The sequence below is a fragment of the Adiantum capillus-veneris genome, chromosome 28 (assembly GCF_014529385.1).
Source record: "Adiantum capillus-veneris isolate H3 chromosome 28, ASM1452938v2, whole genome shotgun sequence".
NCBI classification, from domain to species: domain Eukaryota; kingdom Viridiplantae; phylum Streptophyta; class Polypodiopsida; order Polypodiales; family Pteridaceae; genus Adiantum; species Adiantum capillus-veneris.
Genome location: NC_140958.1, coordinates 27789899 through 27802600, shown reverse-complemented (window position 1 = coordinate 27802600; position 12702 = coordinate 27789899). Strand labels below are relative to the sequence as shown.

Below are 12702 nucleotides of genomic sequence, written 5' to 3'. Positions count from 1 at the left end.
CATGGGTTGGGTTGCCCGTTGCAGAGTGTCGCCTCCATCGGTTGTCCTCTGCTGCAGGACGTCGATGTGCAAGAGCTCGATGCGTGGACACACCTGCTGAATCAACTGACGCGACACTTTTTAGTCCTATCATAAGTTATCACTGACCTGTGGTCTCCAAAATAAAATTTTAAAAGTGGCTAAAGACGATTAGGCACAAAATATAAATTTTTTAACGTGGCTAAAGACCAGACGATAAGTTTTTCGTTTTCACTCATTTCTAGTTTCATCTCCGCGTACTGCGTATCTTCTTTTTTTTCCAATATGGCCAACCTCGAGCCCTTTCCCTCCTGGTGGTTTCCTTATGCCGGGACCGACATGGCTCTGTTATACGAGGCTTCTACGGAGCGGTTAGCTCGGCTGATGGTGCCGGAGGAGGATCGTTCTTTGCTTCCCGAGCAACGGGAGAAGGCAATCGAAGATCTTGCAGGAGGTCTTCAACGAACAAGAGAGAAGAGAGTCTTCTCACAGCCCCAAACGGAGCCCCTCTCAGCTGACAGAAAGAGAGAGATCGAGGAGGCTCACAAAGCTCAACATGCTGTCTTCGACATGTTGAGCAAGTGTCCAAAGTAAGTTTTTTATCCCTTTTGCAAAAAATGCATGCGGGGGGAGAGAGAGAGAGAGAGAGAGAGAGAGAGAGAGAGAGAGAGAAAAGAATAAGAAGATTGTTTTAACGTCGTAGGAAACTATCCCAAAAGACCTTAAAGATCTATCCGATGAGGAGAGTTAAACTCAAGACCTCTTATTCAAGAGGAAAATGACATTAACCAATCTACCACACTTGGTGATAGAAAGGTTATACCGTTTTCCTCTTTTTATTAGCACACACACCCAAGAAGAAGATTGTTAGAGATCAGATAGCCTCACAAGTAGTCGAGCAAGTTGCCCTTGTTCTTTGCCTTAGCAGGATGAAAGCACAACACTCGGTTGCCGCTTACTACTTCAAGAAATTGGGTCCGCGGCAAGACTAACGACCACTCTAGTAGTATACTTCCAGGTGTGAGGATTGCCAGCCCAATCTACGCTATGTATTGTAGAGAGCGATGTGCCGAGCACATATGAGGTTATCGAGGTTTGGTGGCTAAGGAGCCCAAAAATAGAAACCGCATGATAGATGTCTGGGTGTGAGTATGTGAGCCATACCATGCCGCCGACATTGATGTGGTATAGATCCGGTTCAATCCATGATGATAGATTATACATAGAAAGACATGTATTCCTTGAGATCTAGAGGATTGCCGATGGGTTTGGAGTTTTCCATATCCAACCTCTCTTGAGGATGCCATAGGTGTACTTCTTTTGAGAAAAGAAAATATTATTGGAGTCTGGCATGTGGCGAAGCCCATAAAGAATTGTAGAAGGCCAAGGTTTGTCATCTTGAATGACCATTTCAATGAGTCCATGATCTCCTTGGCCTTGACAGACCAAAAATCTGTAAAGATGACATAGTAGTCGAAATCCTCATGAGTACGCCGCAAGCCAATTTTGGTGAAGAAATCATTAAATCTTTTGGTACGAAGTCTGAGGGGCTTGTTTGAGGTCGTACAACGCCTTGTGAAGTCACTAGACATGGTCCTTCCGTCCTTTGGTATAGTGAAGCCAAGTGATTGCTCCACATATATCTCCGGAGTCATTCTTGAGTTCATTGTTGAGAAACGCATGCGTGACGAAGATCGGCTAGCCATGATGCGATGGCAAGGCAAGTACACAGCTGATAGTAGTGGTCGGCGCAAAGGTTTTGTCGAAGTCAACACTAGGGCGCTAAGCATAGCCCTTGGCCACCGGCCGTGCCTTACGTTTCTTGATGGAGCCGTCGGATTTGTATTTTTTCTTGAAGGTCCAATGGGTGCCAATTACCTTCGGCTTCTTTGGTCATGGAATCAAAGTCTAAGTTCAAGCTCAGCATGTATCGCATGTTGCCACGACTCATATGGTAGCGTTTCCTCCACTGAAGAGTGCTGAGAGTAAAGCTGACAGAGTTATCGTTCTCAAAGATCTGCCTCTTATCATGGATGCGTGCCGAACGACAGGGTCGTCTATGGACTAGCATCACGCGAAGCTCTGTCACGCCTGAAGAGGCGATCGTATAGTACAATCAATTGGGTGCCTGCTTCTCCTCATATGAAGGCTTGACAGAGGTAGAGACACAAGCCATGTGGTCCTCTTCAACCTCCGACTCGGAGCTGGAATTAAAAGTGTCATTAATCTGGTGACATGATCGGCTGCAAATCGGAGATAGATCCAGGTAAAGAGGGTCTAGAATGAGAAGTAGGAGGTGGTAGTGGAGCCAAAGTAGAAGAGGATGCCCTGGTGAACTAGCTATGAAGCTCTCATCAAAGACAACATCCCGACTAATGGTGATGGAGAGGGTGACGGATCAAAGGCATTGAATTCTTGGCGATAGCTCTCAAAGGTGAGCTTCTTTGACTTTGGATCCAGCTTTTGGCCTGTGTCCTTTGATATGTGAACAAAGGCTGGACACTCAAAACACACGGAAGTGTGTCACCGAGGGCTTTGTGCCCGTAGTAAGCCTGAAATGGTATCATGCCCTTCTTAGCGGCTGTAGGTGGGCGGTTTTGTATGTAAACCGTTGTCGGGAAAGCCTCTGCCCAGTAGGTGCCTGGTAGTGAAGCATGTACAAGCATGGACTGATACATCTCCACGATGGTCGCGTTCTTCCGTTTGAGAACCCCATTCTGAGCTCGAGTGTCTGGAGCAGTCAACTGGTACTGGATGCCCTGTGACCTGTAAAGCTGTGCGAACTCACCGAAAGTCTAGATGTGAATTCACCTTCTCTATCCTTGCGGAGTGTCACCTTCAAGTCCTTATTGTTATGCACCATTATCCTTCAAATCCTTGAATCGCTTGAAACGCCTTACTTGAGTCTCAGAAAGTAGACCCTAGTGTACTTGAAAAAGTTATCCACGAGCATCGTCATGTAGATAGATCCCCTCAAAGGAAGCTTGTATCATGGAACCACACAAGTCCCATGGGTCCGCATGTATGATGGTGAGTTCCCTCGAAGCACTGTTCGTAGCGTGCTTTGGAAAGACATCCCGATGTTGCTTGCTGGTCTGACAAGCGAGACATATGTCAATTTGGTGTCCGTATGGTGAGAAGGCCCCCCACGAGGGCAGCCTAGAAATATTAGTTGAGGTGGTCGAACCGAGCATTAAAAAAGAAGAAGAGATTGTTCCATGAGAGAGAAATGCCGCCAATTTGAACAGAGAGCCTTCACACTCACCTATTGTCACAAACGGGAGCGCATAGCAATATAAAATATATTCGGATAAATAAGATTTATCACTTATTATTGAAGCCAGAGGATGTAGAGAGAAATAGATAGATAGATAGATAGATAGAGAGAGAGAGAGAGAGAGAGAGAGAGAGAGAGAGAGAGAGAGAGAAGATCGACACAATACTGGGGACTAGAAGATGGGCTGGTCCCTCCCCGTAGTAGTATTTTTATTACTGAGGAGAAGTCTATGCAAGCATTTGAATGGAACGTACTACCACGTTCGTTCTAGAATAAGACTTGATGGTTCTTGGAAGCCTCGGCTTCCTATTCCTAGGGCAAAACCCTATTTCAAGGAACTTCCGTTCCTTATTCCAAATCCTCGAGAATAAAGGTTCTCACCTCTGGATCTCACCTTCTAGACTCAGGGCATGGCATCCCTGCAACTTTCTTTTCCAACTCTGTTTCCAGAGTCCTCTTCCCGCAGAACAACTCTACTTTCCCGAACACGAAGTCCTTACTTGGGAATTCCAACTTCCGGATCACAACTTGAGAGACTACCTCCCTCCGATCTGTGGATCTACTTCCCAAACTCGAGTACGAAACCCTTGGGCTCTAGTTCCTCAAAGCGCTTTCTATCCTGCAGAGGCTCATGCCTTCCTCTGCTCCTACTCCCTCACGAAGAGGAAGTACACCTGCAATCAAATACCCAAAGATCATAACATGAAAATCGTTACCTTCACAATCTCGACGCTCGAAATGCAGCTCGGTTCTCGAAAAGCAATTTCCCGGAAGAGATCTCTACATAGAAAATCCTCTCTTCCAGTCCTGCACACAAAAGAGGTGTGTTCTTGGGTTCCTTCTCGTAAATCAGCCCCGTCTACAACGTTTATGGGCTGAAAACAGAGAAAAACATCAGCTTGTCGCAATGGAAACACGCTCCGTAGGCATTTCTTCTCGAGGCAACTCGCGCACTAGGTCTTGGGGCATCCATGAGCATCACCGACAACGTCTTCTTTGCGGATGAAATCTGCAGCAGCATCTTCTTCTTGGAAAAACTGATCTCGTCCTTTGAGTGAGGGCATGTAATGCTTTTATAGCTCTTGGCCATGGCACGAATAGCTGCTCGCGTAGAGATCGCGGCTGTTTTTTTTGTGTGCGCTATTCTGCCAGAAAAAGAGAGAGAAAACGCTGACTGATCTGTTGCCTTATTTATCAGATGGGCTGCCCACTTATTAAGTGGACGGCCCGCGTATTTTAAAAATAGTATGAATCTGCCCAAAAACTCAATAAAACCTTATAAGTTAAAACAATGCTTTTACAGTACTTCCCAAGCGTCCCTGGATGCAATCACATGCACAGTTGCAATGCAGACATAGACTTCCTCGCGGCAAAGCATCTGCTTTCCCGAAAAGCAACCCGCTTTCTCAGAATTCGTTTTTTCCTCAAAGTTTCCTCTTAACCTATCTTCATTCAAGTGCTTGCTTTTCCTTGTGCACAATTCTAACACAGTTCGGAATTTCCTCTCGACTATGGATATTCCCTTTCCGATGCACCCGCTGTTAGCTGCAGCAGACGTGAATGTTGAACTTTGCTCAAGATGAGTGCTCCGAATTGTGCTCAAGGGTTCCTTTTACTTACGGAAGGGAGAGCCTTCTGTTCCTTTAGTGAGAGAGTGCAATGGACACAAACAAAGTGGTGAACACTGTGAATGAAGGTACTGAGAGTGAGAGATAGAGAGAGAAGAATACGACACCAGAATGTTGTCAAAACCCTCCTCCGAAGGCCCCACTCTCTATGGCGAGAGCGGTCTACTTATGATTGCACAAATCTCTCCAATGCTTGAACTTGCCGATGATGTCGACGACTACGAGGACGATGACGAGACGGGCTGAAATCTGCAAATCTTTATATGCTGAATTCTGACTCTATGTCGGCGACGACGACGAGGTGACGACGTCGCGCTAAAAACGCAGATGCTAAAATCTGCGTTTTCTGGGCTGAAACTGCAACTTCGCCTGGATCTGACCGTGCGGCAGAGGGTCTACTGCAGGAAGGTGACGTCTGCGAGGTTTGGAACTTCTACTGTGATGCCTGACTGCTGCAAACTCAAAACGCTGGTGCTATTCGGGTCTTGTTGCGATGAATCTGCAAAATGCTAGTAGGTTATGCTGATGCAAAAACACTAGGGCTGAATTTTGATCTTGCTGTGGAAATCTGCTAATGCTATGGCTGATCTGCTGTGTCTTGTTGTCGCCGAGGCTGATCTGCCATGCAAAAACGCTAGGCCTTTGCTGCGATGCAAAAACGCTAGGGCATCTTTGGGGGGGGGTCTTGCTGAGAAGGTGCATGTTGAACGCAAAGTTCGTGCTGCCTCTTCTGCCCATAAGTGCTAGCGCTAGGTTTTCTTATATACATGCTCTGCTAATTTGCCCTACCCAATTCCCAACAAAAGTCACTTAAAAATAATAAGTGAAAAATGTCAAAAATAGGAAAAATAACACTGTAAAAAATGCTCCTGATGGGTTCTGACTACGTGACATCCCCCCCTTTTGAGGTACTGATACCGAACTGTATGGCGTCGAGGGAGATTGCCAACAGTGTCTGGAATCCTGATGTTATGTCCCGCTCACAGGAGAGAGGATCTAGCCGAGATGCCGTCGGGATGGGTGTCCAGTGTCCGGGCGGACGTAGTGTGAACACGGCTAGTGTGGCCGGCCATTATTATAAAAGGGAGGCCAAGGCCTCATTTTCAGTTATCGACCCCACTGGCAGAGTGCCAGTGGTTAGCCCAGAGGCTAGGAGTGCGCGAGGTCACCTCGAGGAGGTGAGGCCGGGTGGTATGGGACGCCCGGTCTTACAGGTGCACGCCTACGTCCTCGGACGCTGGCCCCAACACGGGGGAGCTGCTGGATGGTGGCTATGGTCGGGTGGTTCGTCCGACGCGCATCTGTAGGCGGTTTGTGTGGCTGGTTTATCCTATCTCCTCTTTCGTTTCATGGTATCAGAGCCGGCTTGGCTGCACGAAGGACCGTGTGCACACCTACGGAACGGTTCGGGTCGGAAAACCTCAATTTTGCATAATTTTTAGTGATTAAATTGCTGAAATTACTTACTTTTCTTCTCGAAAGCATGTTTGCAGGTGAAATTTGATGTGCTTTTGCTGATTTTTTATAAAATTCAGCAATTCGGCAGGTGACAATGTTGAGAATTGATGGACTTATATTGCTTTTACTGATTTTCGATGGAAATCAGTGATTTGTTTATTTACTTGCTGACTTTAGACTAAATTCAGCACATAAACGTTCTAATCTTTCTCTAATCCTTCTCTGTGCTCCTCTTCTTTTGTGTGTGTTGTATACACAGAGAGAGAGAGAGAGAGAGAGAGAGAGAGAGAGAGAGAGAGTTACCTTTCCCTGTTGACTTCAAGAAAGTCCACGCTGAGGCATAACAGAAGAAAGCGCTAATTGATTTTCCAGCGTGGGTAGCCTTGCATGCGCTGGCATCTGAGGTGGGGAGTTCTTAGTGTGTTGGGCACGGGAAGGCACAAGCCCACGGAGCCTTCTCCACGCGTCTCCGGACGCCCACACTTCGCTGGATTTTCTTCCACGCTGCCTCAGCCTTTAGCGTTGAGTTTCTTTTAACCAGAAACGCTATAGCTACCCTTTGGTGTAGTGGCCAAGGACTTTTTTAAAAAAGTGGCTGGTCACTTGGGGGTTTTTTTTAATCATGGTCTGGACACTTCATTTTTTTAAAAGTTAAATGTGAACCCTGCATATTGTTAATAAACTCATTTACAGAGTTGCAGAAACTTACAAAAACCTCTCATTTGCTTCATCTGCCCCTCTCCAAAGTCTGCTCTCTCTCACCTGCTTGCGCTCTCGCGCTCGTGCCATCACCTGCTCGCGTTCCGACGCTCACGCTGACGCGTAGAGCTCTTCAAATTTCAACTTTTCGCGACCGAAAAGTGCAGAAAAGGCTCGGTTTCGCGTGAATTTTTCAGTTTTTTCACGCGCTTCGCCATGGATTCCTCCAGCTCCGATGTGCAGCGTGACGATGCGCCTGGTAACATCCAAATCCCATTCACGCATGCTCTCTACACATGGATTACAACTACTTTCCAGAGCTTTGACCAACGTGTTATTGCTCTGGAAAACGCGAACGTTCAGACGAACATTCGCCTGGCCTCTCTTGAAGGGGTCGTGCAGGGGCTCAGTTCCCGCCTCTCTACTCTTGAAAATATGGCTCAGTCGACGAGTGCGCGTATTTCCGAGGGCGAAACCTATCTCCAGCATTTGCGGACGCAGATTGCTGCTTTTGGACGTTCGCAGGGTGGTCCGACTGCCACAATTCCGTATAAAACTACAAATTTCTCAGGTGAAGAGAAGGAGTGTACGGAATTGGCTGTAAATAACTGGCTGCACCAGTGGACCACATACTTTGATCTCCATGGGGAGCATGATGAACGGAGGATTCAAACGATTCCTCTCTATCTGCGCAGCAAGGCGCTTACCTGGTGGCGTGACATGACAGAGAAGCCTACGACGTGGACTGACTTTTGCGTGAAATTCAAGAGGGATTTCGCCAAAATGGACCCTTTGAAAGCGGATGCAAAACTACAGAGTCTTTCGATGAAAACTCTGTCTTTTGATAAATATACGACAGCTTTCAAAGAGACGCTCACCTTCTGCAAGGTGGATTCCACACACACAGTGCACATGTACTTGCTGGGTTACATGAAGATTACCGTTGGGCCTTAATTAAGGACAAAGCCTCGACTGACGTCGAGGATGCAGTGGCAAAGGCCAGAACGTTCCATTTGATAAATGGAGCAAATTATGAGAAGAAAAGAACTGCAGACCATCAATCCGGTGAGGGTGCTTCGAGGAAGCGACCCCGATTCCAGCATAAGTCCAAATCACCGTTGAGATCTTCTCAGGAAAAGAAGAAAGCCAGAAATGCTTCAGTTGCTAATGCAGTGAAGAAGGGGGCTTGCTTCGGATGTGGGCAGACGGGTCACCAAATCAAGGACTGCCTAAAAAGAAGAAGACGCAGAAACCGCAAGGCCGTCCTTCGGTTCAAATCCACGAGATCTCAGGTAACTCTGATGTTGTTCAAGTTGAAATCCATCATTTAGCGCACAGTTCATGCACAAATTGTACTTTTAGCACCAAAGTGTTTGGTAAGCACGATCTTCTCCGTTTCCTCGGGAAGATCAATGGTCACGACGTGACCGTACTCCTTGATAATGGAAGCTCACACAATTTTGTGGATGCAAAATTGGTGCAAAAACTGAACCTGTGGACGCAAGACACTGACCATGAGTATCGCGTGAAGATGGCTCGTGGCGTAGATACGGATGTATGGAATCGGATGTTTCCAGATTTGTCGCTCGAGCTGGCTGATTACAAAGAGAACCTGGATTTTCACATCCTGCGCCTGGACAGAGCAGATGTTATTTTAGGAATTCCATGGTTTTATGATAAACAAGACTCATTGTATATAGACTATGTACATCACTCTCTTGTTTTTGTTAAGCAGAACATGCCTCATGTATCTGTATCGCTTTGTAATTAGAAATCTGTAAATAATGGTTTTGCAATACCAGTTGTTACTTCTTTGGAAATGTATAAAGAAATAAAGTCTTCTGATGTTGACTTTTATCAATGTGTACCGTCTGCTTGGTTTGATTTATTAGTGCTTGGTACTTCTGTCACTGAATTTTGTCAAAATGTTTCATGTTCTTCTGTTGAACTTGGGGATTCTGACGAATCCAACCTTATCCGAGAAATTATGACTGATTTCAAGGATGTTTTTCCTGATGATCTACCTCCTGGCTTGCTGCCTTCGAGAGGAGTAGATCATGGCATTGAGTTGGTGACTGGTAGTCAGCCCTTCTCAAAGCAACCCTATTAGTTTAGTAAAACCGAGGAGGACGAGATTCAGCGACAGCTGAAGGATTATCTTGACAGGGTTTTGTTCGGCCTAGCAAATCCTCGTAAAGAGCGCCAGTGCTACTTTCTTGAAAGAAGGATAACACTATGCGCTTCTGCGTGGATTACAAGGGGTTGAATAAACTTACTGTCAAGAACAAATATCCGCTCCCGCGCATGGACGATCTGATAGATCGGCTCTATGGAGCATTGTATTTTACGAAGATAGACCTGCGATCGGGCTATCATCAGATACGGATCAAACTGGAAGATATTCCTAAGACAGGCTTCCATACGCATTATGGTCACTACGAGTTTTTGGTCTTGCCTTTTGGTTTGACCAATGCTCCGGCTACGTTTCAGCAGATGATGAATGATCTGCTGAGACCATTTGTAGGCAACTTCGTTGTTGTATTTCTCGATGATATCTTGATCTACAGCCGAAGTTTGTCTGAGCACCTAGTACATATACGTACTGTTCTCGAAGTACTGAGAACTAAGAAGCTTTACGCTAAGGCTTCTAAGTGTGAATTCTTTAAAAAAGAGCTTCTGTACTTGGGTCACATCATTACTCGTGATGGAATTCGTGTTGACCCTGAAAAGTTGGATAAAGTGCGAAATTGGCCCATTTTGAAGAATGTACACCAAGTAAAGTCCTTTTTACTGGATTCTTTCGCGGATCTATCAAGGATTACTCTAAAGTTGCTGCTCCGCTTACGCAACTTTTAAAAGGAGGGGTGAAAGGGCCGAAGACTTTGGGTCCTCATCGTAAAGGTAATCTCCCTGTTGTCTGGAATGAGCGTCTCGACGAGAGCTTTCGGACACTAAAGCACTTGGTGACTACTGCGCCAATATTGCACATTGTGGATCCTAGCAAACCGTTTGTGGTTGAAACGGATGCTAGCGATTATGCTATTGGTGCGGCGTTATACTAGGATGGACGTCCTGTTGTGTTTGAAAGTAAGAAGCTTTCTGACGCTGAGATGGGTTATCCAACCTACGAGAAGGAGCTTTACGCTGTAGTCCACGCCGTGAGGAAATGGCGGCACTACTTGTATGGCTCTACGTTTGTTGCATGGACAGATCATCATTCCTTGCGCTATATCTGTGATCAGGGTGATCTCAGAGGCCGGAAGGCTAGATGGGTTGAGCTTATGCAGGAGTTTGACTTTGAGATCCATTATAGGAAAGGATCCAGCAATCGAGTTGCTGATGCGCTCAACAGGAATCCTGAAGTTAATGTCTTGTCTATGGTTGAAATCTCGACGGATTTCTATCTCTCTCTCTGAGGGCTATGTCGTTCCGATGGCCATTTTGGCAAGATATGGAACGAGGTCGAAGCGGGGCATGACTCGCATACAGGCTTGGGTAGTCCGGAGACCCAAGTGAGTCGTGTTGGAGAGACGAGACAGCGACAATATTCTATTAGAGGTGGACTATTGTTTAGAAATGGTAAAGTCTGCGTGCCGGAAGTCGATGAGATTCGACAAAGGATTTTGTGCGAATACCACGATGTTCCTAGCGTTGGGCACCCAGGCATCCAAAGAACTTTGGCTTTGGTCAAGCGATATTTCTATTGGCCAAGAATGCTCTCTTACATAGAGAGCTATGTGAAGAGATGCGCTCAGTGTCAGGTCAATAAGGCAGAGCGCCTTAGGAAAGTTGGCCTGCTACACCATTGGAAATCCCAGATGCCAAGTGGCAGAGTATTTTCATGGACTTCATCGTTGGTTTGCCTAATACTAGTCGGGGCAATGACGCTATTTGGGTTGTGGTCGATAGACTCACAAAAATGGTGAAGTTTATACCAACGAGGTCGACAGTAAAAAGCCATGAGTTGGCGGTTTTGTTTGTCGATCAGCTTTATAAGCTGTATGGTCTCCTAGAAGATATCGTCAATGATCGAGATACTAAGTTCACTGGCCGATTTTGGCGAGATGTTTTTGCTCACCTTCAGACGAAGTTGAGTATGTCGTCTTCTGACCATCCTGAGTCCGACGGACAAACTGAGAGGATGAATCAGACGTTAGAAGACATGTTGAGAGCCTATGTCTCTCACAGGCAATCTGATTGGGAAAGGTATCTCCCACAGTTAGAGTTTGCCTATAATAGTAGCAAGCATTCTGCTACTAGATTTAGCCCATTCATGCTGATGTATGGATTTGAGCCTAAATCCCCGATTGCTATTGGCTTAGAGAAAGTCAAGGAACGCCAAGCTCGTGATTTCTTGTATGACATGCAGGAAATGCTCGAATTGGCTAAGGGTAGTATAAGAACGGCTCGTGACCGAGTTACTACTTATGCTAATCAAAAGAGGTCTCCAAGGACTCTAGATGTGGGACAATGGGTTTATCTGAAGATACCCAAGGATTCCAAGACTATGCGAACAGGAAAGCATTATAAGCTTTCAGCTAGATATTGTGGTCCGTTCTTGATCACAAAGAAAAATGGCCAAGTTGCCTATAAACTGGCTCTTCCTTCGGATGTTACTGTACATCCAGTGTTTCATGTCAGCCGCCTTAAAGTGAAATTGGGCGAAGCTGATGTTGTCGTGCCTATCGAGAAAAATGTATGGCAAGATATGCAAACTGAGTTGAGTATATTCCTCGAGAACTAGAAGCAGTTTTGGATCATCATACCCGTCATTCTCGCCAAAAGGCTTATGACGAGTACTTAATTAAATGGAAGGGTCAATCTGAAAGGTTTGCTACTTGGGAACCTGTTAGAGCTTTGAAGGTTCAGTATCCCCACTTCATTGATGAGGACATCAATGGTTCTTAAGGGGGGAAGTATGTTATGTCCCGCTCACAGGAGAGAGGATCTAGCCCAGATGCCGTCGGGATGGGCGTCCAGTGTCTGGGCGGACGTACTGTGAACACGGCCAGTGTGGTCGGCCATTATTATAAAAGGGAGGCCAAGGCCTCATTTTCAGTTATCGACCCCACTGATTAGCCAGTGGTTAGCCCGGAGGCTAGGAGTGCGCGAGGTCACCTCGAGGAGGTGAGGCCGGGTGGTATGGGAGGCCCGGTCTTACAGGTGCACGCCTACGTCCTCGGACGCTGGCCCCAGCACGGGGGAGCTGCCGGATGGTGGCTATGGTCGGGTGGTGGTTCGTCCGACGCGCATCTATAGGCGGTCTGTGTGGCCGGGAGATCCTATCTCCTCTTTCATGCGTCTACCTTCTTCAAGAATCGACGAGGATGAAAATTCCTGAAACCACTTCCAATACAAAAACATAAACATACCCATTCCATGTAAAGTGAGTGGAAAAATTCTCGTCTTCCTTAAAGACTGTGCATGCAATGTAGATGAACAAAGAGACGGAGTGCCAAACCGTTCATCAATCACACGCAAACAATGAGATCAAATCTTGTATTTTTGATCTAAATCAATCAATTGTGGCAAATCACAATGGACATGCCGATGCTTGATGCTCAATTCTTCTTGTGCTCTTTCTACGACTGTTTCATGCCAAGGAAGAAACATAGAACGTGA

At 46.2% G+C, this 12702-nt stretch overlaps 1 protein-coding gene across 2 annotated transcripts in view; it reads left to right on the top strand.

The window, feature by feature from the left end:
* Positions 1–247: 247 nt before the first annotated feature.
* The window catches only part of LOC147420210 (uncharacterized), a 54582-nt gene continuing 42127 nt past the window's right edge, over positions 248–12702 (top strand). The window contains exon 1 of one of the 2 annotated variants that reach the window (XM_086504967.1): positions 248–608. In XM_086504967.1, the coding sequence (XP_086361093.1) occupies positions 304–608 (305 nt within the window). In that variant the 5' untranslated portion in view covers positions 248–303. Of the gene's footprint in view, positions 609–6988; positions 8373–12702 lie in introns of those variants that run through there. The other variant, XR_015187025.1, reaches the window with a different exon arrangement.